Source organism: Bombina bombina, chromosome 2 (assembly GCF_027579735.1).
Source record: "Bombina bombina isolate aBomBom1 chromosome 2, aBomBom1.pri, whole genome shotgun sequence".
NCBI classification, from domain to species: Eukaryota; Metazoa; Chordata; class Amphibia; order Anura; family Bombinatoridae; genus Bombina; species Bombina bombina.
The window spans coordinates 1,270,127,518-1,270,154,470 of record NC_069500.1 but is presented as its reverse complement, the minus strand read 5'-3'; the positions used below and the strand labels follow the sequence as shown (position 1 = coordinate 1,270,154,470).

Below are 26,953 nucleotides of genomic sequence, written 5' to 3'. Positions count from 1 at the left end.
TGTTTCCACCGTTTCCTCTGCTCCCTCGTGTGATTGCCAAGATCAAGCAGGAGAGAGCTTCAGTGATTTTGATAGCTCCTGCGTAGCCACGCAGGACTTGGTATGCAGATCTGGTGGACATGTCATCCTTTCCACCATGGACTCTGCCGCTGAGACAGGACCTTCTACTTCAAGGTCCTTTCAAACATCCAAATCTAATTTCTCTGCGTCTGACTGCTTGGAGATTGAACGCTTGATTCTATCAAAGCGTGGTTTTTCCGAGTCGGTCATTGATACCTTAATTCAGGTTCGAAAGCCTGTCACCAGGAAAATCTATCATAAGATATGGTTTAAATATCTTCATTGGTGTGAATCCAAGGGTTACTCATGGAGTAAAGTCAGGATTCCTATTATATTATCTTTTCTCCAAGAAGGATTGGAGAAGGGATTGTCAGCTAGTTCTTTAAAGGGACAGATTACTGCTCTGTCTATACTTTTGCACAAGCGTCTGGCTGATGTTCCAGACGTTCAGGCGTTTTGTCAGGCTTTAGTTAGAATCAAGCCTGTGTTTAAACCTGTTGCTCCGCCATGGAGTTTAAATTTGGTTCTTAAAGTTCTTCAAGGGGTTCCGTTTGAACCTTTGCATTCCATAGATATTAAACTTTTATCTTGGAAAGTTCTGTTTTTGGTAGCTATCTCTTCGGCTCGAAGAGTTTCAGAGTTATCTGCCTTGCAGTGTGATTCCCCTTATCTGATTTTCCATGCAGATAAGGTAGTTTTGCGTACCAAACCTGGGTTTCTTCCTAAGGTAGTATCTAATAAGAACATCAATCAGGAGATTGTTGTTCCTTCATTATGTCCTAATCCTTCCTCAAAGAAGGAACATCTTTTACACAATCTTGATGTGGTTCGTGCTTTAAAGTTTTATTTACAAGCTATGAAGGATTTTCGTCAAACATCTGCTTTGTTTGTTGTCTACTCTGGACAGAGGAGAGGCCAAAAGACTTCGGCAACGTCTCTATCTTTTTGGCTAAGAAGTATAATACGCCTAGCTTATGAGCCTGCTGGCCAGCAGCCTCCTGAAAGAATCACAGCTCATTCCACTAGAGCAGTAGCTTCCACATGGGCTTTTAAAAATGAGGCCTCTGTTGAACAGATTTGTAAGGCGGCGACTTGGTCTTCGCTTCATACTTTTTCTAAATTCTACAAATTCGATACTTTTGCTTCTTCGGAGGCTATTTTTGGGAGAAAGGTCTTACAGGCAGTGGTGCCTTCCGTTTAAGGGCCTGCCTTGTCCCTCCCTTCATCCGTGTCCTAAAGCTTTGGTATTGGTATCCCACAAGAAATGGATGAACCCGTGGACTGGATACACCTTTACAAGAGAAAACTAAATTTATGCTTACCTGATAAATTTATTTCTCTTGTGGTGTATCCAGTCCACGGCCCGCCCTGTCATTTTTAGGCAGGTGTTTTTTATTTTAAACAGTCACCAGTCACCCTATAGTTTCTCCTTTTTTCTTGCTTGTCTTCGGTCGAATGACTGGGGGTGGCAGTTAGGGGAGGAGCTATATAGACAGCTCTGCTGTGGGTGCCCTCTTGCAGCTTCCTGTTGAGAAGGAGAATATCCCAAAAGTAATGGATGAACCCGTGGACTGGATACACCACAAGAGAAATAAATTTATCAGGTAAGCATAAATTTTGTTTTTACTGGTTTTGAAGTTTTTTAAATCCGGTTTTTACATTAAGGGGTTAATTGTTTATTTGTATAGTTGTGCAAAGTTACTAAGGCTTTATGATGCTACTGTAAAAATTTTGTTGTGTTTACTGCTTTTTTACACTGCTTTGCAGAGTTTGTGCAGCTTTTTTTCTCTTAAAGGCACAGTACCGTTTTTGTTTAAAGTGTTATTTACTTTGATTAAAGTGTTTTCCAAGCTTGCTTGTTACATTACTAGTCTGTTTAACATATCTGACACCAAGGAAAATCCTTGTTCTATGTGTTTAGAAGCCATTGTGGAACCCCCTCTTAGAATGTGTCCCACTTGCACTGATATGTCTATAAATTATAAAGAGCATATTTTAGCACTTAAAAATATTGCAATAGATGATTCTCAGTTAGAAGGAAATGAGGGTTTAGCATCTAGCTCTCCCCAAGTGTCACAACCAGTAACGCCCGCACAAGTGACGCCAAGTACCTCTAGTGCATCTAATTCATTTACTTTACAAGACATGGCCACAGTTATGAATAAAACCCTCACAGAGGTTTTCTCTAAACTGCCTGGTTTACAAGGAAAGCGTGTCAGCTCTGGGTTAAGAACAAATGCTGAGTCGTCTGACGCTTTAGTAGCCGTATCCGATATACCCTCACAATGTTCTGAAGTATGGGTAAGGGATTTGTTATCTGAGGGAGAGATTTCTGATTCAGGAAAGACGCTCCCTCAGACAGATTCTGATATGACGGCCTTTAAATTTAAGCTTGAACACCTCCGCTTAATGCTCAAGGAGGTATTAGCTACTCTAGACGATTGTGACCCTATAGTGGTCCCAGAGAAATTGTGTAAAATGGACAGATACTTAGAGGTTCCTGTTTACACTGATGTTTTTCCAGTCCCTAAGAGGATTGTGACTAAGAAATGGGATAGACCAGGTATTCCGTTCGCTCCCCCTCCTGTTTTTAAGAAAATGTTTCCCATATCTGACACAGGACTCGTGGCAGACTGTTCCTAAGGTGGAGGGAGCTATTTCTACTATTGCTAAGCGTACAACTATACCTATCGAAGACAGTTCTTTCAAAGATGCTATGGATAAAAAATTAGAGGGTCTCCTAAAGAAAATTCTTGTTCATCAAGGTTTTCTTCTCCAACCTATTGCATGCATTGTTCCTGTAACTACTGCAGCTGCTTTCTGGTTTGAGGCTCTAGAAGAGGCTCTCCAGGTGGAGACTCCATTAGAGGATATTATGGATAGAATTAAGGTCCTTAAGTTGGCTAATTATTTCATTACAGATGCCGCTTTCCAAATGGCTAAATTAGCGGCAAAGAATTCAGGTTTTGCCATTTTAGCACTCAGGGCGTTATGGCTTAAGTCCTGGTCTGCTGATGTGTCATCAAAATCTAAATTGTTGAACATCCCTTTCAAAGGAAAGACCCTATTCGGGCCTGCACTGAAAGAAATTATTTCAGACATCACTGGAGGGAAGGCCATGCCCTCCCTCAGGATAAAACAAATGAGGACCAAACAAAATAATTTTCGTTCCTTTCGGAACTTCAAGGGTGGTCCCGCTTCAGCTTCCCCTGCAGCACAAGAAGGGAATTCTGTCCAATCCAAGTCAGTCTGGAGACCTAACCAGGCTTGGAACAAAGGTAAACAGGCCAAGAAGCCTGCTGCTGCCTCTAAGACAGCATAAAGGGGTAGCCCCCGATCCGGGACTGGATCTAGTAGGGGGCAGACTCTGCTCAGGCTTGGGCAAGAGATGTTCACGATTCCTGGGCTTTAGAAATTGTGTCCCAAGGATATCTTCTGGACTTCAAAGACTCCACATTTCTCAATTGTCTGCAAACCAGACAAAGAGAGAGGCGTTCTTACGCTGTGTAGAAGACCTACATACGATGGGAGTGATTCGCCCAGTTCCAAGAGCGGAACAAGGGCTAGGTTTTTACTCCATCCTGTTTGTGGTTCCCAAAAAAGAGGGAACTTTCAGACCAATCTTGGATCTCAAAATTCTAAACAAATTCCTCAGAGTACCATCTTTCAAGATGGAGACTATTCGGACTATTCTTCCTCTGATCCAGGAGGGTCAATATATGACTACCGTTGACTTAAAGGATGCGTATCTACACATCCCTATTCACAGAGATCATCATCAATTCCTCAGATTCGCCTTTCTTGACAGGCATTACCAGTTTGTGGCCCTTCCCTTCGGGTTGGCCACGGCTCCCAGAATTTTCACAATGGTGCTAGGGTCCGTTTTGGCGGTTCTAAGACCGCGGGGTATAGCGGTGGCACCTTATCTAGACGACATCTTAATGCAGGCGTAAACTTTCCAGCTAGCCAAGTCTCACAGGACAAGTCTCACAGGAAATCTCATGGGTGGAAGGTGAACATAAAAAAGAGTTCTCTCGTCCCTCTCACAAGAGTTTCCTTCCTAGGGACTCTGATAGACTTGGTAGAAATGAAAATATTTCTGAAGGAGGTCAGAAAGTCAAAACTTTTAATCACTTGCCGAGCTCTTCATTCCATTCCTCGGCCATCAGTGGCTCAGTGTATGGAGGTAATCGGACTTATGGTAGCGGCAATGGACATAGTTCCTTATGCCCGCCTACACCTCAGACCACTTCAACTATGCATGCTCAAACAGTGGAATGGGGATTATGCAGATTTATCTCCTCAACTGCATCTGGACCAAGAGGCCAGAGATTCTCTTCTCTGGAGGTTGTCTCAGGACCACCTGTCTCAGGGAATATGTTTCCGCAGGCCAGAAACGACAGATGCCAGCCTGCTAGGCTGGGGTGCAGTCTGGAAATCACTGAAAGCACAGGGCTTATGGTTTCGGGAGGAATCTCTACTCCCGATAAACATTCTAGTGCTGAGATCGATTTTCAATGCACTTCAGGCGTGCCCTCACCTAGCTGCGGCCAAATTCATCAGATTTCAGTCGGACAACATCACGACTGTAGCCTATATCAATCATCAAGGAGGAACACAGAGTTCTCTAGCGATGATGGAGGTAACCAAAATTATCCGATGGGCAGAGGATCACTCTTGCCATCTCTCAGGAATCCATATCCCAGGGGTAGAGAACTGGGAGGCGGATTTCCTAAGTCGTCAGACTTTTCATCCGGGGGAGTGGGAGCTCCATCCGGAGGTATTTGCCCAGCTGACTCAGCTATCTGGCACACCAGAATTGGATCTGATGGCGTCCCGACAGAACGCCAAACTTTCTTGTTACGGGTCCAGGTCCCGGGATCCCCAGGCGGTACTGATAGATGCTCTAGCAGTGCCCTGGTCCTTCAATCTGGCTTATGTATTTCCACTGTTTCCTCTCCTCCCACGTCTGGTTGCCAGAATCAAGCAGGAGAGAGCTTTGGTGATTCTGATAGCACCTGTGTGGCCACGCAGGACTTGTTATGCAGACCTGGTGGACATGTCATCTGTTCCACCGTGGACTCTGCCAATGAGGCAGGACCTTCTAATCCAAGGTCCGTTCAAGCATCCAAATCTAATTTCTCTGCATCTGACTGCTTGGAGATTGAACGCCTGATTCTATCAAAGCGTGGTTTCTCTGAGTCGGTCATTGATACCCTGATTCAGGCTAGAAAGCCTGTCACCAGGAAAATCTATCATAAGATTTGGCGCAAATATCTTTGTTGGTGTGAATCCAAGGGTTACTCATGGAGTAAGATTAGGATTCCTAGAATGTTGCCTTTTCTCCAAGAAGGATTGGAGAAGGGATTATCAGCTAGTTCCTTAAAGGGACAAATATCTGCTTTGTCTATTCTTTTACACAAACGTCTGGCAGATGTCCCAGACGTTCAAGCGTTTAGTCAGGCCTTGGTCAGGATCAAGCCTGTATTTAAACTTGTTGCTCCGCCATGGAGCCTAAACTTGGTTCTTAAAGTTCTTCAAGGGGTTCCGTTTGAACCTATGCATTCCATAGATATTAAGCTTCTATCTTGGAAAGTTTTGTTTTTAGTAGCTATCTCTTCGGCTCGAAGAGTTTCTGAGTTATCTGCTTTACAGTGTGACTCACCTTATCTTATTTTCCATGCAGATAAGGTGGTTTTACGTACCAAACCTGGATTCCTTCCTAAGGTTGTTTCTAATAGGAATATCAATCAGGAAATTGTTGTTCCTTCGCTGTGTCCTAATCCTTCTTCAAAGAAGGAACGTCTTTTGCACAATCTTGATGTGGTTCGTGCTTTAAAGTTCTACTTGCAAGCAACCAAAGATTTCCGTCAAACATCTTCATTAGTGATGTCGCGAATAGTTCGCCGGCGAATAGTTCCCGGCGAACATAGCTTGTTCGCGTTCACCGCTGCGGCGGCCGAACATATGCGATGTTTGATCCGCCTCCTATTCGTCATCATTGAGTAAACTTTGACCCTGTATCTCACAGTGTGCAGACACATTTCAGCCAATCAGCAGCAGGCACTCCCTCCCAGACCCTCCCAGCTCCTGGACAGCAGCCATTTTAGATTCATTCTGATCCTGCATTCTTAGTGAGAGGAGGGATAGTGTAGCTGCTGCTGATTTTATAGGGAAATTGATAGCTAGGCTAGTGTATTCAGTGTCCACTACAGTCCTGAAGGACTCATCTGATCTCTGCTGTAAGGACAGCACCCCAAAAAGCCCTTTTTAGGGCTAGAACATCTTTCTTTTTTTTTGCCTGTGTAATTTTGACTGTGAAACATCAGTCTGCTAGTGTAATCTAATTGCTGTTGCCTGCCTGCAGTGCCACCACTCATATCTGTTGTAACAGTAGTGTAAATTTTGTAAAAAAACTTTTTTGACTGTGAAACATCAGTCTGCTAGTGTAATCTATAAGCAGTTGCCTGCCTGCCTGCCAGCGTGTGTGCCAGGCCCACTTGCCAACTAGTGCCACCACTCATATCTCTTGTAACAGTAGTGTAAATTTAAAAAAACTAAACTTTTTTGACTGTGAAACATCAGTCTGCTAGTGTAATCTAATTGCAGTTGCCTGCCTGCTAGCGTGTGTGCCAGGCCCACTTGCTAAGTGCCACCACTCATATCTGTTGTAACAGTAGTGTAAATTTTAAAAAAAAACTTTTTTGACTGTGAAACATCAGTCTGCTAGTGTAATCTAATAGCAGTTGCCTGCCTGCCAGCGTGTGTGCCAGGCCCACTTGCCAACTAGTGCCACCACTCATATCTGTTGTAACAGTAGTGTAACTTTTTAAAAAAAAAACTTTTTTGACTGTGAAACATCAGTCTGGTTTTTTGTGTCAGGCTCACAGCGTATACTGTGCCCACTCACAGTAGCTTGCACGCATAGTAGCACTAATTGAAAAAAAAAATGACAGGCAGAGGCAGGCCAACCCGCAGGTGCCGTCGTGGTCGTGGTGCTGTGATTCCCTTTGGCCATAGAATAATGCCCAGTGTTAGGCCACGTACCATGAACACGAAAAGTTCTGATGAAATAGTTGACTTTATAACACAGGACACCCAATCTTCTACAGCTTCCGCTCATAACCTTGACGCACCATCCTCTTCCTCTAGCTTAGCTTCGGGCACCTCTCAACTTACCACTCGCCCGCCTGCCGCCACCACCGACACTAGCACCACAGCCGCCTCACTTGATCTGTCAGAGGAGTTATGTACACCTCAGTGTGAAGAAATGAGTGATATGCAACCATCATTGACAGAGGATGTAGATAACTGTGATATGTCTCAGTCAGGCAGCATTACAGACATGGACGACGCACGGTGTGATGATGATGTTGTACCCGCCGTTGCTTCCGTTGTTGAGTTGTCAGATACAAGTGAAGGGGTTGATGATGACGATGCGTCCGTGGATGTCACGTGGGCGCCCGGTAGAAGAGAAGAAGAACAGGGGGAAAGTTCAGATGGGGAGACAGAGAGGAGCAGGAGGAGGAGACGAGGTGGAAGCAGGGGGAGGTCGTCACAAGGAGCTAGTGGCACAGTCAGACAGCATGCATCGGCACCCAGGGTCAACCAGACAGCACGCCAATCAACGCATGCTGTTGCCACCACCAGAATGCCATCATCGCAGAGCTCAGCAGTGTGGCATTTTTTTTATGTGTCTGCCTCTGACAACAGGAATGCCATTTGCAACCTGTGCCAAAAGAAACTGAGTCGTGGGAAGTCCAACACCCACCTAGGTACAACTGCTTTGCGAAGGCACATGATCTCACATCACAAACGCCTATGGGATGAACACATGAGGACAAGCAGCACACAAACTCAAAGCCGCCATCCTCCTCCTGGTCCAGCATTTTCAGCCACGTCAACCACTGCTGTGCTCCTTGCCCCCTCTCAACCATCCGCCAATCCGTCTATCTTCTGGAGCAGTTCCTGCTCATCTGCCCACAGTCAGGTGTCTGTCAATGACATGTTTGAGCGTAAGAAACCAATGTCACCAAGTCACCCCTTGCCCGGAGTCTGATAGCTGGCTTGTCTGAACTCTTAGCCCGCCAGCTTTTACCATACAAGCTGGTGGAGTCTGAGGCGTTCAAAAAATTTGTAGCTATTGGGACACCGCAGTGGAAGGTACCCGGCCGAAATTTTTTTTCACAAAAGGCAATCCCCAACCTGTACTCGATTGTGCGAAAGGAAGTAATGGCATGTCTGGCACACAGTGTTGGGGTAAGGGTCCATCTGACCACTGATAGCTGGTCTGCAAAGCATGGTCAGGGCAGGTATATCACCTACACTGCGCATTGGGTAAACCTGCTGACGTCTGCCAAGCATGGAATGCGTGGCTCTGCAGAGGAGTTGGTGACACCACCACGACTTGCAGGCAGGCCTGCTGCCACCTCCACTACTCCTCCTACTTCATCCTCTTCCATAACCTCCTCGGCTGAGTCCTCTTCTGCTGCTGCGTCTTGCTCCACATCAACAGCACCCTCCCAGCTCCCCAGGTACTATTCCACATCCCGGATACGGCAGTGTCACGCCGTCTTGGGGTTGACTTGCCTGAAAGCACCGCAGCAGCACTCCTGTCCGCCCTGAACGCACAGGTGGATCAGTGGCTGACTCCGCACCAACTGGAGATCGGCAAAGTGGTTTCTGATAACGGAAGTAATTTGGTGGCGGCATTGAAATTGGGAAAGTTGACACGTGCCGTGCATGGCACATGTGTGTAATCTGATTGTACAACGCTTTGTGCAGAAGTACCTAGGCTTACAGGACGTCCTGAAGCAGGCCAGGAAGGTGTGTGGCCATTTCAGGCATTCCTACACGGCCATGGCGGACTTGTCAGAAATCCAGCGGCGAAACAACCTGCCAGTGAGGCGCTTGATTTGCGACAGCCCGACACGTTGGAATTCAACACTCCTAATGTTAGACCGCCTGCTCCAGCAAGAAAAAGCCGTTAACGAGTATTTGTATGACCGGGGTGCTAGGACAGCCTCTGGGGAGCTGGGAATTTTTTTGCCACGTTTACTGGACGCTCATGCACAATGCCTGTAGGCTCATGCGTCCTTTTGAGGAGGTGACAAACCTAGTCAGTCGCACCGAAGGCACCATCAGCGACATCATACCATTTGTTTTCTTCCTGGAGCGTGCCCTGCGAAGAGTGCTGGATCAGGCCGTAGATGAGCAGGAAGAGGAAGAGTTGTGGTCACCATCACCACCAGAAACAGCCTTTTCAGCATTGCTTGCTGGACCAGCGGCAACGCAGGAAGAGGATTGTGAGGAAGAGGAGTCAGAGGAGGAATGTGGCTTTAAGGAGGAGGAGGACCCCAAGCACAACAGGCATCCCAGGGTGCTCGTTGTCACCTATCTGGTACCCGTGGTGTTGTACGTGGCTGGGGGGAAGAAGATACCTTCAGTGAGATCAGTGAGGACGAGGAACGGGGCATGAGTAGCTCGGCATCCAACCTTGTGCAAATGGGGTCTTTCATGCTGTCATGCCTGTTGAGGGACACTCGTATAAAAAAAGCTGAAGGAGAACGAACTGTACTGGGTGTCCACGCTACTAGACCTCCGGTATGAGCATAAAGTGCTTGAAATGTTACAGAATTCCCGCAAGTCGGAAAGGATGGAGCAGTTCAAAAATAAATTAAAAAGTATGCTTTACACAGCGTATAAGGGTGATGTCACAGCACAACGGGAATCTAACAGGGGAAGAGGTGAAAGTAATACTCCTCCTCCCACGCCGGCAAGGACAGGACGCTTTCCAGATGTTTTGTTGATAGAGGACATGCGGACCTTTTTAACTCCTATGCATCGCCACAGCCCTTCGGGGTCCAGCCTCAGAGAACGACTCAACTGACAGTTAGCAGACAATCTCGCCTTAACTGCAGATCTCGACTCTCTGAGGAGCGATGAACCCCTTGACTACTGGGTGTACAGGCTTGACCTGTGGCCTGAGCTATCCCAATTTGCCATAGAACTTCTGGCCTGCCCCGCTTCAAGTGTCCTGTCAGAAAGGACCTTCAGTGCAGCAGGAGGTATTGTCACTGAGAAGCGAAGTCGCCTAGGTCAAAAAAGTCTCGATTACCTCACCTTTATTAAGATGAGTGAGGGATGGATCCCGAAGGGACTGACATTGGGTGATACATTTGAGTAAAAAAGGCCTGATGAGATGAGCTGCCTTGGGCTAAAAATAGTCCACACTCTGCTGTATTTTATCTCCGAATGCAGGATGACTTGCGTGACTTATCCGCCACCATTTAGGGTTCAAGCCGCCATGTTTTATGGCACTTTATGCCATGGAAACAAACATAAATTTTTCTAGCCGCTGCTACAGCAGCGTCTGCAACAATACCTAATTTTTCAGGCATGTGTACATGCCTAATTTTTCTGGCCTCTGGTGCTGCACTGTGGCTTCAAAAATCAAACCAAAAAAAAGGCACATAACAGGGATTAAACTGATAGGAATAGTACTACTTAACACACACCACTCCTATCTGGTGGCACATTAGATTGCACGCGCAGTGCCCCAAATTGGAAGTAGGTGGACCGACAAAGCATGTCATCTCTGTGTGATTCCTGTTCTTGTAGGACAGTTAATGGGTCAGTCATGTTGCACAGCTCCTCAATGTGACAAATCTTCCTGGTTAGCTCGTTGTTCTCTTTTTCCCAGCTGCTGGATCAGATCAGAGATTGTGAGTAAAACCTGCTCCTGCTGCCGGGTGATCTCACTCAGGACTTGCTTCTCTAGGTCTCCAGCTGTTTCCTGATGTCCCTAATCAGGGCAGTCAGTCTCTCTGTTACACCAGCTGCTTTCTCTTGCCTCTCTCCTGTGCTTCTGCAGACTCTGGACTCTTTTCTCAGTCTCCTCTCTCTTTGTGGTCAGTTTCTGCAGAACATTTCTCAGTTTCTTTTTCTTCTTCTCAGAAGCCTCATTCAGCAGCTCGACCTGGTGCCCTCTGTGCTCTCCGGCCAGGGAGCAGGGCACACAGATACAGGCAGCATCCTCAGTGCAGTAATATAATAGGAGCATCTTGCGGGTGGAGCATTTTCTGTTACCCCAGAAAGTGATTGCACGCGCAGTGACATCAGTGAGGACAAGGAACGGGACATGGCTAGCTTGGTATCCAACCTTGTGCAAATGGGGAGTTTGCGGTTGTGCAAATGGACTGTTTGCGGTTGTTTCCATGGGAGTTTTACCATGGATCCCCCTCCGACATGCCACAGTCCAGGTGTTAGTCCCCTTGAAACAACTTTTACATCACTTTTGTGGCCAGAAAGAGTCCCTGTGGGTTTTAAAATTCGCCTGCCTATTGAAGTCAATGGCGGTTCGCCCGGTTTGCCCGTTCGCAAACTTTTGCGGAAGTTCACGTTCGCTGTTTGCGAACGCAAAATTTTAGGTTTGCGACATCACCAATCTTCATTGTTTGTTGTCTATTCTGGTAAGCGGAGAGGTCAAAAGGCTACGGCTACCTCTCTTTCTTTTTGGCTGCAAAGCATCATCCGTATGGCTTATGAGACTGCTGGCCAGCAGCCTCCTGAAAGAATTACTGCTCATTCTACTAGAGCAGTGGCTTCCACATGGGCTTTAAAAATGAGACTTCTGTTGAACAGATTTGTAAGGTGGCGACTTGCTCTTTGCTTCATACTTTTTCCAAATTTTCCAAATTCGATTCTTTTGCTTCTTCGGAGGCTATTTTTGGGAGAAAGGTTCTACAAGCAGTGTTGCCTTCCGTTTAAGAAACCTGTCTTGTCCCTCCCTTCATCCGTGTCCTAAAGCTTTGGTATTGGTATCCCACAAGTATGGATGAATCCGTGGACTCGATACATCTTACAAAAGAAAACAGAATTCATGCTTACCTGATAAATTTCTTTCTCTTGTGATGTATCGAGTCCACGGCCCGCCCTGTCTATTTAAGACAGGTAGTATATTTGTATTTAAAAAACTTCAGTCACCTCTGCACCCTATAGTTTCTCCTTTTTCTTCCTAGCCTTCGGTCGAATGACTGGGGGATGGAGCTAAGGGAGGAGCTATATAGACAGCTCTGCTTTGGGTGCTCTCTCTGCCACTTCCTGTAGGGAAGGAGAATATCCCACAAGTATGGATGAATCCGTGGACTCGACACATCACAAGAGAAAGAAATTTATCAGGTAAGCATAAATTCTGTTTTTATTGATATCTCAGAGGGTTAATTGCTCTTTACTGTGGGGTGCAACATCTGACTGCATTATAGGGCAGGTTTATCTTAAAATTGGACATATGTGAACACTTTTAAGCTGTTTTGCAAAATTGTGCGCTTTTTATTTTCTTAAAGGCGCAGTACCATTTTTAAAAAAAATTGTGTTATCTCACTAAATAGAGTGTTTAACGACTTTGTGGTGTTTACATAGCCTGTTCAACACTGACAATGAGGAAGTTCAATGTTCTATGTGTTTAGAAGCCATTGTGGAACCCCCTCTTACATTGTGCCCTTCTTGTACTGAAAGGGCCTTACACTGTAAAGAACATATTTTATGTAATGAAAGTGTGTCTAAGGATGATTCTCAGTCTGTAGAGAATTGGGATACGACATCTAATTCTCCCCAAGTGTCTCAACCTTTAACGCCCACTCAAGTACTTCTAGTGCGTCTTTTTCTTTTACTTTGCAAGATATGGCTGCAGTGATGTCTACTACCCTTACAGAGGTACTATCTAAACTGCCAGGTTTGCAGGGTAACCGCAGTAGGTCAGGTATTATTGTAAATACTGAACCCTCTGATGCCTTAGTGGATATTTCCGATGCACCCTCACAATGCTAATTTGGGGGTTAGGGATTTTATGTCTGAGGGAGAACTTTCAGAGTCAGGAAATGTATTACCTCAGACAGATTCGGACGTCACGTCCTTTAAATTTAAACTGGAACACCTCCGCCTGTTGCTCAGGGAGGTTTTAGTGACTCTGGATGATTGTGACCCAATCACAATTCCCCCAGAAAAATTGTGTAAAATGGACAAATATTTAGAAGTACCTACTTACACAGATGTTTTTCCGGTTCCTAAGAGAATTTCGGAAATTGTTAAGAGGGAATGGGATAGACCAGGTATACCGTTTTCTCCCCCTCCTAACTTTAAGAAAATGTTTCCTATATCTGACACCATACGGGACTCCTGGTAATTGGTCCCTAAGGTGGAGGGAGCTATATCTACTCTAACTAAGCGAACAACTATACCCATTGAAGACAGTTGTGCTTTTACAGACCCTATGGATAAAAAATTAGAGGGTCTTCTAAAGAAACTATTTGTTCACCAGGGTTTTCTCTTACAGCCTACAGCCTGCATTGTTCCAGTAACTACTGCAGCTGCCTTTTGGTTTGACGCCCTGGAAGAGTCTCTGAAGGTAGAGACACCTTTAGAGGACATTTTAGACAGGATATAGGCTCTTAAATTAGCCAATTCATTTATTACTGATGCTGCTTTTCAAATTACAAAATTTGCAGCGAAAAACGCATGCCATTCTGGCGCGCAGAGCATCATGGCTAAAGTTGTGGTCTGCTTCCTCTTCCTCCACTAAGCAGGAAGGGAACTTTGCTCAATCCAAGTCGGTCTGGAGACCTACCCAGGCCTGGAATAAAGGTAAACAAGCCAAGAAGCCCACTGCTGCTACCAAGACAGCATGAAGGGGCAGCCCCCGATCGGGGACCGGGTCTAGTAGGGGGCAGACTCTCGTTCTTTGCTCAGGCTTGGGCAAGGGATGTACAGGATCCCTGGGCATTGGAAATTGTGACCCAGGGGTACCAGCTGGAATTCAATGATTTCCTCCCAAGGGGGAGATTTCATCTTTCACGTCTGTCTCTAGACCAGACAAAAAGACCTTTACACAATGGGTGTAATTTGCCCAGTTCCAGAACTGGAACAGGGGCAGGGGTTCTACTCAAATCTATTCATGGTTCCTAAAAAAAGAGGGAACCTTCGGACCAATTTTAGATCTCAAATGTCTAAACAAATTTCTCAGAGTCCCATCGTTCAAGATTATTATTATTATTATTATCGGTTATTTGTAGAGCGCCAACAGATTCCGCAGCGCTATAAACAAAGGGGGAGTACAACAAAACAATTATAGGGTAGAGGGCCCTGCCAAGAGGGGGAGGGCGGAGGAGAGTATTGAAAGTGGAGAACAGACGTTTTGGGTTTGAAGAAAGATTAGAGATAAGAGTAGAGAAGTAGTGTTGCTTGTGGAGATTAAGGGCAGAGTAGTAGGAGTTCAAGATGAATTTGTAATGAAGAAAATCATCTGAACTCCGTGATTTTCTCCAATGCCATTCAGCAGTATGGGAACATCTGCGTAGGTACCGTGTCAGAGGAGTATGCCAGGGCTGGGGATGAGTGTGTGATTTCCGAGCAGTGGTAAGAGGGGCGAGATTGTCAAGGACGGATATAAGGGTGGAATTATACTGGCAGATAGATTGTTCAGGGCAGGAAAAGGAGGAGAAGGATGAGAGGAGCGGTTTAAGGGAATTAGCAAGTTGTTGCTGATCTAAAGACCTAATGCTCCTGTGAAGTTTGGTGTGAGGAGTAGAAGGTGGGAGAGTTGTAGGAAGGGATGATATGTTGCAGGTAAGGAGATGGTGGTTAGAAAGAAGAAAAGGGGAGTTTGAGAAGTTTGAGAGAGTGCATCGATAGCTAAAGATCAGGTCAAGAGAGTGACCGTCTTTGTGAGTGGGAGAATCAGTCCATTGTGACAGACAGAAAGAGGAAGTGAGTTGCAGAAGTTGTTTAGCAGATGAGGCAGTGGGATTGTTAAGGGGGATGTTGAAGTCGCCAAGAATGAGGGCAGGGGTGTCTGAGGAAAGGAAATAGGGTAGCCAGGCAGCCAAGTGATCTAAAAATTGAGTTGCGGAGCCAGGGGGTCGGTATATGACATACGTACAGAGAGAGGGGAGAATAAGCTAATCATGTGGGTTTCGAATGAGGGAAAAGTGAGGGAAGAGATAGGGTGTATTTGTTGAAAGGTGCAACGAGAGGAAAGTAAAATACCTACACCACCTCCTTGTCTATTACCAGACCTAGGAGTGTGGCTGAAGTGGAGACCCCCATGTGACAGAGCAGCAGTGGATGCAGTGTCTAGGGGAGAGAGCCAGGTTTCTGTTAGGGCCAGAAGGTTGAGGGAGCGGGAGATGAAGAGGTCATGTATAGAAGTGAGTTTGTTGCAAACAGAGCGAGAGTTCCAGAGTGCACAAGTGAAAGGGGTAGTGGCTTTAGATGCAAGAGGAATGTGAGTAAGGTGTGCAGAGTTTTGTTTTCTGAGTCTATAAGATGGTACACATGGATGTGCACGGCTTGTCAGTGGTTGGGGACCAGGATTAGTGGAGATGTCACCAGCAGTAAGTAGAAGCAAGAGGGAGAGTGACATGAGATGAGATACAGATTTGCAGTAGTGAGACTGCTTTTGAGATGAGCTGCAGGGGGTAGAGAGAGTGTTTAGGAATAGGTAAAATCCATGAGTAGAAAAGTAAGGTGAGTTTAAGAGAGATAGGCTAATGAACAGTGCAGGTGGAGAGGGAGAAGGAGTAATTGAATAGTGTAGTTTGTTATAGAGACAAAGGGTAGCAAAAAGGAATATGAATATATTGAGAATTTTTACAGAATTGGGAACCAGTTAAAAACATAAGACACAGAATTACTGTAACAATTGCATAAGGGAACAAAAGGTATATGAAACATAATATAATAAAAGTACTGTGTATTCAATGGGGTTAAGGGAATGGAAGGATGTGCTGATCAGTGTTTGCACCTGTCATTTCAGGAGAGTGAAAGTTGTGTGGGAGACTATCTATAAATGAGGAAATGAGCTTGGGGTGGGTGGGTTGAGGGGTAGGGTGGGAGGGAAGCTGTTTTCCAGAAGGCTACCTGTAGTAAGTTAGATGGCAATTGAAGCAGTTGAGTGAAAAAGTCTGTGGTTTTTTTTCTGTGTTCTGAGAGAGCAATGTGTCTGTAGTTAGTTAGATGGCAATTGAAGCAGTTGAGTGAAAAAGTCTGTGGTTTTTTTTCTGTGTTCTGAGAGAGCAATGTGTCTGTAGTAAGTTAGATGGCAATTGAAGCAGTTGAGTGAAAAAGTCTGTGGTTTTTGTTCTGTGTTCTGAGAGAGCAATGTGTCTGTAGTAAGTTAGATGGCAATTGAAGCAGTTGAGTGAAAAAGTCTGTGGTTTTTTTTCTGTGTTCTGAGAGAGCAATGTGTCTGTAGTAAGTTAGATGGCAATTGAAGCAGTTGAGTGAAAAAGTCTGTGGTTTTTTTTCTGTGTTCTGAGAGAGCAATGGAGACCATTCGTACAATTTTTTTCAATGATCCAGGAGGGTCAATATATGACCACTGTGTACCTGAAGGATGCGTACCTTCACATTCCTATCCACAAGGATCATCATCAATTCCTAAGATTTGCCTTTCAGGACAAACATTATCAGTTTGTGGCCCTTCCCTTTCGGGTTGGCCATGGCTCCCAGGATCTTCACAAAGGTTCTAGGGTCCCTTCTAGCGGTTCTCAGGCCACGAGGCATAGCGGTGGTGCCCTATCTGGACGATATCTTGATCCAGGCGTCAACCTATCGTCTGTCCAAATCTCACATGGACATTGTGTTGTCATTTCTAAGAACTCACGGTTGGAAAGTGAATGTAGAAAAAAGTTCACTGGTTCCACAGACAAGAGTTCCATTCCTGGGAACTCTGATAGACTCGGTAAACATGAAAATATTTCTGACAGAAGTCAGAAATTCAAAGATTCTAAATACTTGCCGAGCTCTGCAGTCCATTCATCGGCCATCAGTGGCTCAGTGTATGGAAGTCATCGGACTAATGGTAGCAGCAATGGATATCCCGTTTGCTCGCTTTCATCTCAGACCACTACAACTGTGCATGCTCAGTAAGTGGAATGGGGATTATGCAAATGTATCTCCTCAGTTGAATCTGGACCAATAGACCAGAGACTCTCTTCGGTGGTGGTTGTCACAGGACAATCTGTCCCAAGGGATGTGCTTCCGCAGGCTATCTTGGGTAATAGTAACGACGGACGACAGTCTCCTGGGCTGGGGTGCAGTCTGGTATTTCCTGAAGGCTCAGGGTGTGTGGACTCAGGTGGAGTCTCAATTGCCAATCACTATTCTGGAACTGAGAGCGATATTCAACGTGCTGCTGGCGTGGCCTCAGTTGGCTTTGGCCAAATTCATAAGATTCCAGTCGGACAATATCACGACTGTGGCATATATCAATCATCAGGGGGAAAAAGGAGTTCTCTAGCGATGATAGAAGTATCAAAGATAATTCGATGGGCGGAGGTTCACTCTTGCCATCTGTCTGCGATCTCTATCCCAGGAGTAGAAAACTGGGAAGCGGATTTTATAAGTCGTCAGACTTTTCATCCAGGGGAGTGGGAACTCCATCCGGAGGTGTTTGCAACCTTGATTCATCAATGGGGCACACCGGAATTGGATCTGATGGCATCTCGACAGAATGCCAAACTTCCACGTTACGGGTCCAGGTCAAGGGATCCCCAGGCTGTACTGATAGATGCTCTAGCCGTACCTTGGTCGTTCAACCTGGCTTATGTGTTTCCACCTTTTCCTCTCCTTCCTTTTGTGATTGCCACAATCAAACAGGAGAGGGCTTCAGTAATTCTTATAGCGTGGCGATTTACAAAATGTCACATAACAATGATATTGGGTTTGATCAGACACTGAAACAAAATATAAAAAAATAAAAAAATTCAATTAATAAAAAACTGCCCAATTAAATTCTCTGTTTAACCCCTTCGGATCCAGGGTATCAAGGTGGATCCAAAAGGTCTCACGCTGTTTGAGTAAAACATCCCTATTACCACCTCTTCTAGGGACCTTGATCTGTTCAATCACCTGGAACCGAAGCTGGCTAACATGATGACCTGCTGCTATAAAATGATAAGCAACAGGAGCTGTCAGTGTCTTACATCTGATATTGCTCTTATGTTCTGTTATGCGATCACGTATCCTTCTAGAGGACTCGCCAATATAGGCCTTCCCACATGGGCATTTAATCATGTAGATAACATAACTACTATTGCATGTAAAATAATCCCTATAATAAAATTTATGTCCACTATGTGGGTGTAAAAAATATAGAGAGTTACAATTACTGCACCCAAGACAAGGAAAACAGCCTAAGCTTTTCTTAGTGATATAATGTTAATTAAAGTATCTCTCAAGCTTTTGCTCCGCTTGTAAGCTGGCATTGGCATTTGGCCAAACTCTTCAACTTCTGAATTGCATCTATTCAAAATCTTATAGCAGCAGGTCATCATGTTAGTCAGCTTCGGTTCCAGGTGATTGAACAGATCAAGGTCCCTAGAAGAGGTGGTAATAGGGATGTTTTACTCAAACAGCGTGAGACCTTTTGGATCTTCCACCTTGATACCCTGGAACTGAAGGGGTTAAACAGAGAAATTAATTGGGCAGTTTTTTATTAATTGAATATTTTTTTATATTTTTTTTTCAGTGTCTGATCAAACCCAATATCATTGTTATGTGACATTTTGTAAATATATTTGTTACAAACACTTTTGTGTAAATTATATGCAATGATTGATAGGTTATTCATGAAACTGCTTTGTATTTGAGGCTTCATAGCTGTTTGTTTTTAACTTTTGTATCAGATTATACCTTGACCTGAACAATAGATGGCGCTAACCCATAGAAGCTATGTGCTTTGAAAGATTGTAAGGGTTAAAATCCCAGTGAAGCTATTTAAACAGGTGTATCTGTACAAACATTTAACACATGATTAAGGGGCACATTACCCCGAAACGTCGTGGTTGTTTGACTCTGCAATTATTCTAATAAAGAAATAAATTTGGCATATTGGAGAGCTTCCATCCTTTTTCTTTTTAATCAGAATCAAGCCTGTGTTTAAAGCAATTGCTCCGCCATGCAGCTTGAATTTAGTTCTTAATGTTCTTCAAGGGGTTCCGTTTGAACCCATGCATTCCATAGATATTAAACTGTTATCTTGGAAAGTTTTGTTTTTAGTAGCTATTTCTTCGGCTCGTAGAGTTTCTGAGCTTTCTGCGTTACAATGTGATTCCCCTTATCTTATTTTCCATTCTGATAAGGTGGTTTTGCGTACTAAACCTTGATTCCTTCCTAGGGTTGTTTCAAATAAGAATATTAATCAGGAAATTGTGGTTCCTTCCTTGTGTCCTAATCCTTCCTCTAAGAAGGAACGTTTGTTACATAATTTGGATGTGGTTTGCTCTTTAAAATTTTATTTACAAGCGACCAAGGATTTCCGTCAAACATCTTCCCTGTTTGTTGTTTATTCTTTGAAGCGTAGGGGTCAAAAAGCTACGGCTACCTCTCTCTCTTTTTGGCTGAGAAGCATCATCCACCTGGCATATGAGACTGCTGGACAGCAGCCCCCTGAAAAGATTACGGCTCATTCCACTAGAGCTGTGGCTTCCACTTGGGCTTTTAAAAACGATGCTTCTGTTCAACAAATTTTACAAATTTGATACTTTTGCTTCTTCTGATGCTATTTTTGGGAGAAAGGTGCTTCACGCAGTGGTGCCTTCCGTTTAGGTTCCTGTCTTGTCCCTCCCTTTCATCCGTGTCCTAAAGCTTTGGTATTGGTATCCCACAAGTAAAGGATGAAACCCGTGGACTGTATATCTTGTAAAAGAAAAGGAAATTTATGCTTACCTGATAAATTAATTTCTTTTACAATATTCCGAGTCCACGGCCCACCCTGTCATTTTGAGACAGGATTTATTTTTTATAAACTTTAGTCAACTCTGCACCTTGTTAGTTCTTTCCCTTTCTCTTCCTATACCTTCGGTCGAATGACTGGGGGGAGGAGTTAAGGGAGGAGCTATATAGCAGCTCTGCTGTGGTGCTCTTTGCCACTTCCTGTTAGCAGGAGGATTATATCCCACAAGTAAAGGATAAAACCTGTGGACACGGTATGTCGTAAAAGAAATTAATTTATCAGGTAAGCATACATTTCCTTTTTGCCTAAATCCAGCGAGTGCAGTCCTTGATTGAAGAAACCTGATATTCTGACCCTGGTAGTTGACCCGACTGAATTGTGAGTGCAGATACATATGGGAGATTTATATATACAGTATATGTATATATATATACATATATATATATATATATATATATATATATATATATATATATATATATATATGGCTCAAAATTTCCACTAGCCATTGGCGAGTGAAAATTTAACAGTGGCGAGTAAGAGTTAATGAGTGAATGTTGGGCTACCTGTTACAAATATTATCTGAAGGGATATGATATATCCATGAAAGGGCAAGGATATTATGTTCCTCTAGGGCACCGGTTTTCAAACCTGTCATCAAGCCTCCCCCTAACGGGTCACATTTTGAGGATATCTGAACTAGAGCACAGGTGAAACAATCAGCTAATTAGTAAACATGGTTATTTTCCTTCTCTCATCCAAGGTAATCCAGAAAACTTGGACTGTTGGGGAGGCCTGAGGACAGGTTTGAAAACCAGTGCTCTAGGGCAATAGGGATCCCATCAGTGCTTAGACTGTTACTGTTACAGGGGCAAAGAGAGATTGGAGAGGAAAAGTAAGAGTGGAGAACAAGATTTAAGAAAGAGTGGAGAGAATGAGAGAGGAGAGAGAGTGTAAAGAGAAGATATGGCCTGTGAGAGAAGGGAGGGGGTAAAAATAGAGATTTAAGAGAGGAGGGAGTGGAGAAAGACAGATGAGAGAGGATAATTATAAAACAATTTTCTTCTTAAATGGAAAGAGTCCACAGCTGCATTCATTACTTTTGGGATATAAGATCCTGGCCACCAGGAGGAGGCAAAGACACCCCAGCCAAAGGCTTAAATACTCCTTCCACTTCCCTCATCCCCCAGTCATTCTTTGCCTTTCGTCCCAGGAGGTTGTCAGAGAAGTGTCAGAAGTTTTTTCTTTTTATTATTTTAATTTTTCTATATTAATGTTTCTTATGGAGGGTGCTACTCTTCGACAAGAAACTGGAATTTTAAGTAGTCCTTTCAGTCTCTCGTGTGAAGGCTTGGGCAAAAGTGAGAGTCCGGAGATGCAGTGGGAGCTTCCCCTGCGACACCAACCCAACTCGTATTTACAGCTCTCTTTTCAGCATTTGGCGTTGTCCTCTCTCAAGTCCATGGCGGAGGCGATGCTACTATTCGTCACACTTAAAGGGCTGTGTTCCTGTTCCATGGCGTGGATTCTGGTAAGATCCTTTCATTTACCTTCTCTGATTGCACTGTAACGCATTTGTTAGGTCAAATTCAGGGTCTCAATAGAACTCCTTTAGTATCTTGGAATCAAGGGTTAATATCTCCCGAGGGGGATAATTGAACAGGGTTTTTTTTTAATCATGTTTTTATTATGTGATTTAACCTGCTTATGTGTAGTGTTTTTCTGGCTCTTGGATTGGAACATATAGGCTTTCAAAGTGACGCGACTTTACGGTTGGGAGCGCTTTTTATTTTGGACTGTTCACCTGGTTACCGGGCGTTTTACGTCCGTGTCTCCCATTTCCGCATTCCTCTCTGTGTGTCGTCTGAGTAATAGTCTGCTGCGGTCTGGTTATGAGGTAGTGAGTGCCCCAGTCATTGGGGGTGTCTGGTGCCGTTTTTATTTTGGTTTCATAGTCCACTTTAAGAATCCAACTATGGAGGATACTGATGTTGTAACGGGTCAACTTTCTGGGTCAGACTCCTTGTCCTGTGATGAGTGTGAATAGGACCCTTGGACACAGGTCCATCAGTTATGTTCCTCAGGCCGTTCTAGAGCTCCTTGTTCCTCGAACTCGGGGATTCAAGAGACTGTTGAGCCTTTTGCCTCTGGGGCCCTGTCCTCCGGGAGGCGAGTTCCCTACCGCTCCCTTCTAATACTACACATGCGGGTAACCCAAGTTATGTCTTTTCCCTCCTCGGATGGGAGTGTTTTGTTCCCCCCGGAGGTGGTGGCGCGTTTTCGTCTCTACATCCTTTGGATGCTGGCTCGACTGCAGAGTCCGGATGTTCGTTTGTGATTGTGCTCGTGCCCCGATTATCCCGGGTCTCTCGGACCTGGGAGGACATATGCAGCTCCCTGAGGGAGTAACCTTTCCAGAGTGCTGTGTTTTTCGTTACATGCGGGCTCGCCCTACCCTTATGGGTTATGGAACTCGGTAGCTTTTTCTTCGAATGACACAACCTTGTTAGACATGGGGGGGGGGGTATAATCTCCTTTACGTCTTGTTATCGAGATCCTTCCCAGTTTTGTAGAACAGGTCTTCCGTTAGGCGGGTCCTGTGGGCCTTCAGTTCTTTTTTTGGGCGTTAACCTTCGGGTTGCGGGTTGTTTTAATTTTGTCCGGTAGGATCATTTTTTGGTTTTCCTTATAATAGTTCCTGTGGGAACTTTTTTTTTCTGGGATCCATGCTCGGGATTTTGCTTCTATTGAAGTTGTTAGGAACACGTTAGTTCTATGTTAATCTGTTAAATATTTTCTGCCTCTCTCTGAGAGTAGAATAGTCTGCTTGGCAGTGGTAACCCTGTTGCGAGCTGGCCCTGCTTGTATTCAGTTCTGCTGTTACGCGACTTTTCAGACACGTGGTGACTATAGGCAGGGCTGGTCTAGTAGGGGCGCCGATTTTTCACAATAATGTTTGTGTTATTTTGTTTCTAGTAAAGCACTTACCAGGACTCTCGAGTCTGAGTGGTTCTTGGGAGTGTTCATTTTTTTTTTTTTTTTTAAAATAACTCTCTCAGGAGATTCGACAGCTCCTCACCCGTAATTTATGTGGGGCGTCCTTATTTTATTCTTCTGGCACCTTTCACCCTGATATTTCTTCTACTGTTCCTTGTTCCTCGGCAGAACGACTGGGTGAGTGGGAGGAGTATTTAAGCCTTTGGCTGGGGTGTCTTTGCCTCCTCCTGGTGGCCAGGTTCTTATTTCCCAAAAGTAATGAATGCAGCTGTGGACTCTTTCCATCAGAAGAAAAGAAAATTTATCAGGTAAGCATAATTTGTTTTTCCCGGTCTGCTATGACCTCACATTAATGCCTCACTCTCTCAGTTCAACAAAATTTTTTGTCCAGCTGTTGTCTTCCCCAGAACCCTAGTTGAAGTTGCTAACTGCTATGCACTTATTTTTGTTAATTTTTACTGTATGTATATATATATTTTTATATCTATCGGCACTAAACGAATGTCAAAGCTGACTACCACAAGCTGAATTCAGCAATTTCCAGAGCCAGATTTATTCTTGTGAACTTACAACACACTAGTATCTGGATTTGCACAGAGTTTAGTCTGCTGCACCTTCACAAGAAAAAAATACCAAATTCAGCTTGCGGCCACCATTCTTGGCATTTGTTTTGTGCCAAATGGCACAAATGGGCACAAAAAAAGAAAAAAGAAAATACTCAATGTGATTATTTGTATTACATCATATAAATAAATATTTAACTACCAATCAGCAAGGTGCTGAACCAAAAATCGGCCGGCTCCTAAACTTTACATTCCTGTTTTTCAAATAAAGATAGCAAGAGAACGAAGAAAATTTGATAATAGGAGTAAATTGGAAATTTGCTTAAAATTGCATGCTCTGTCTAAATCATGAAAGAAAAAAAATTGGGTTTAATATCCCTTTAAAACAGTGCATTTAAAATTAAATTTGAAACATATTTTTGCAGTATGGTTTTGTGATAATACATCTCATCTATGTGACCTGAATATATACCAGTAGCCCATGTGTCTGAGTGTCACATGGCCTAGATTAATTTTAATTAAGATCGTGTTTCTGGAATTAGTGTACTTCAAATTTTAGTTCAAAAACATAACAAACAAACAAAACAATCATAACCATATAAGCTCATAAGTTTTTATTATATAGAAAATATTATATATATATATATGTATGTGTGTGTATATACATAAAATTCATGCCATGTGACACATTTAAAATATTTTCACTGGCCTTATACAGTGCAGTATTTGGTTACTATTTTCATTCTGGTTTTTTTTTCTGTTACTTGTTCTAGGCAAGTTGGGAGAAACGCATTCTAAAGAGTTTGAACAGCATGTGCACAGAACTTAGCATTCCACTAGCACGTAAGGTACGTTATTTTGCACTTAATATTTTACTTGAAAAAAAATTATACTGTAATTTAAGTTAAGATTTAGGCTGTTGATATACTTTTGGGTACACAAGCATCAGCATTTGGCATTTTGCAATGTCAGATTTCTTTGTGTGAAATTACAGCACAATCTGTGAAAATCCAGATCTTTGTGTGTTGCACTTTCAAAAGAAGACATCTGTCATCAAAAAGAGCTGCATACTTCTTCTGGGGGCCATATATGGCATTCGTAATACAACAAATCACACAAATGCACATCCCTAGTGGAGGTGCAATTATTGGGGAGAAAAAGGGGCAAACAGAACATTATACATCAAACTAGAAAAGAAACAGAAAGACTGGAATGTGTAAAGTTTTCATGATTGGGTGTGCTACAAAAAATAATGGCAAGGACAATTTGTATGTCTCATATGTAAGACACATTGTAGAGCTATGCTCATGAGTGATTTTATTATTTATTGTATATAACTGTGGGTTTAAATTTTGCAAAGGGATTAAACACATAGTTAAAGTCAGCTCCAGAACAGCAGCACACTACTAGGGAATAGTTGAACACATCCAGTGAGCCAATAAAGACGTGTGTAGTCACTAATTATCAGCTAGCTCTAAGTAGGGCGTTACTGCTGCTGAGGATGCGTACATATGATTTTCATTAAAGGATACCAAGAGAACAAATTACATTTGTGTAACTCAGATTTCCTTCTTAATACAGGGAGAGTCCACAGTTGCATTCCTTACTTGTGGGAAATACTGAACCTGGCCACCAGGAGGAGCCAAAGGCTTAAATACCTCCCCTACTTCCCTCATCTCCAGTCATTCTTTGCCCTTCATCACAGATAGATTGTCGCAGTTTCTGGAGACTTCCTAATGAAGCGTCTCGATTCGAGGTGATGATCCCTCGATATTTTAGAATATAAGGCCTTGGAGCGTATAATTCTTTTATCTGGGAGTTTTGCAGATTACTAGCCCCAAAGCTAGGGCTTCAGGTTTGTTCTGTTCAGGCTTTGAATCGCTCTGACAGATATTGCTTCGGAATCTAATCTTTCTTCTGCTTGAGAGAAAGTTTTCCTTTGGTTCCGCTATTCTGCGTTTTTTACCATTTAATGAGAGAACATTTTTTTTTTCTTGTTCTTTTAATGCGGTTAAAGCCCAGCGTCAGAGATCTCTGCTGGGCTTTAACCGCATTAAAGCCCAGCGAAGATCTCCGCTCTGTGTTTCTGGAAGCCGACTCAGTCATGGAATAAGTCCAAGCAGAGCAGAGGTCTGCTTAACCTAGGTTGGCAGGAGGGACCAGTTCCAGGTCCTATCTTGGATCGCATTAGGGACTGACCTTCGCTCTTTTCAGATGCTTGATTCAGGGATGTACAGGATCCATGGGTCATAGAGGTCATAGCTAGGCTTCAAATCTCAGCCTTGTAGGGCAGTTTTTCTTCTCTTGATCCTGTCTTCCAGACATAGAGAGGTAATCTATTTCAGGTGGGTGCGGGTTTTGTTCTCCTTTGGAGTCATTGTCCCGGTGCCTATCGCATTGTGAGGTTTGAGATATTATTCAAACCGTTGTTTTCGTGGTCCCATAGAGGGTGGGAACTCCCATCCTATTTGGGTCCTTAAGCTTATCATGTATCCTTGTTCCAGAGGGAGACTATATGATCCGCTTTACCCTTGGTACGGGAAGAGCAGCGCGGGACCACTGTTGAGGAAGGTTATCATACTTTTTCAATCCTCCTCAGGGAACACTTCCGGATCCTAAGGTTGTCTTTTCTGGACCAGTACTTCGAGTGCATTGTTCTTTCCGTTTTGGTCTCGCTACTGCTTCTAGAGCCTTTTAGGAATCTAGGGTTTCTTTTGGCAATGGCCAGAATCCAGATCTGGCGGTAGCTTCCCTAGTCTAGATGATCTGGTTTAATTGCCATTGTCTCCTCTGATAGAAGACCATTAGGGATTTCATCTGTCTTCCTTGATCTTCAGGGATAGAAGAATATCTAGACGAGCGTTTTCCGGTGTAGGCACCAGGGTGGTTTCCTGGATGCTAATTTTGTCTTCATAGACATGAAGACATTTTTTTCGGACTTGGGAAGTTATATATTAGCTTCATCATCTGTGTGGGGTGGTGTTGATTTGTCATGGGGTCCATCTTGGACTTCATTCCTTTTGCTAGGTCTCTTTTCAGCTGAGGCTCGGTGTATGCTGAGGCAGTGGAGCGGCGCTGTTTCGAATCTGTCTTAACAGATTTACCTGGACTACTGGTTGAGAGAATCGCTCTCTAGTGTCTTTTTCCAGATCATCCGGAGCGGTTTGGACTCCGGTCTCAGGTCTCGGTAGCTTTTTCTTCGAATGACACAACCTTGTTAGACATGGGGGGGGGGGGTATAATCTCCTTTACGTCTTGTTATCGAGATCCTTCCCAGTTTTGTAGAACAGGTCTTCCGTTAGGCGGGTCCTGTGGGCCTTCAGTTCTTTTTTTGGGAGTTAACCTTCGGGTTGCGGGTTGTTATAATTTTGTCCGGTAGGATAATTTTTTGGTTTTCCTTATAATAGTTCCTGCGGGAACTTTTTTTTTCTGGGATCCATGCTCGGGATTTTGCTTCTATTGAAGTTGTTAGGAACACGTTAGTTCCATGTTAATCTGTTAAATATTTTCTGCCTCTCTCTGAGAGTAGAATAGTCTGCTTGGCAGTGGTAACCCTGTTGCGAGCTGGCCCTGCTTGTATTCAGTTCTGCTGTTACGCGAC

The 26,953-nt window shown here is 43.9% G+C and overlaps 1 protein-coding gene across 1 annotated transcript in view; it reads left to right on the top strand.

Annotated features, from left to right (window-relative positions):
• Window positions 1-26,953, top strand: part of TBC1D19 (TBC1 domain family member 19) — an 885,000-nt gene that overhangs the window by 132,343 nt on the left and 725,704 nt on the right. Inside the window, exon 5 of the mRNA XM_053704075.1 lies at window positions 24,126-24,200. Coding sequence (XP_053560050.1) covers window positions 24,126-24,200 — 75 coding nt within the window. The remainder of the gene's footprint in view (window positions 1-24,125; window positions 24,201-26,953) is intronic.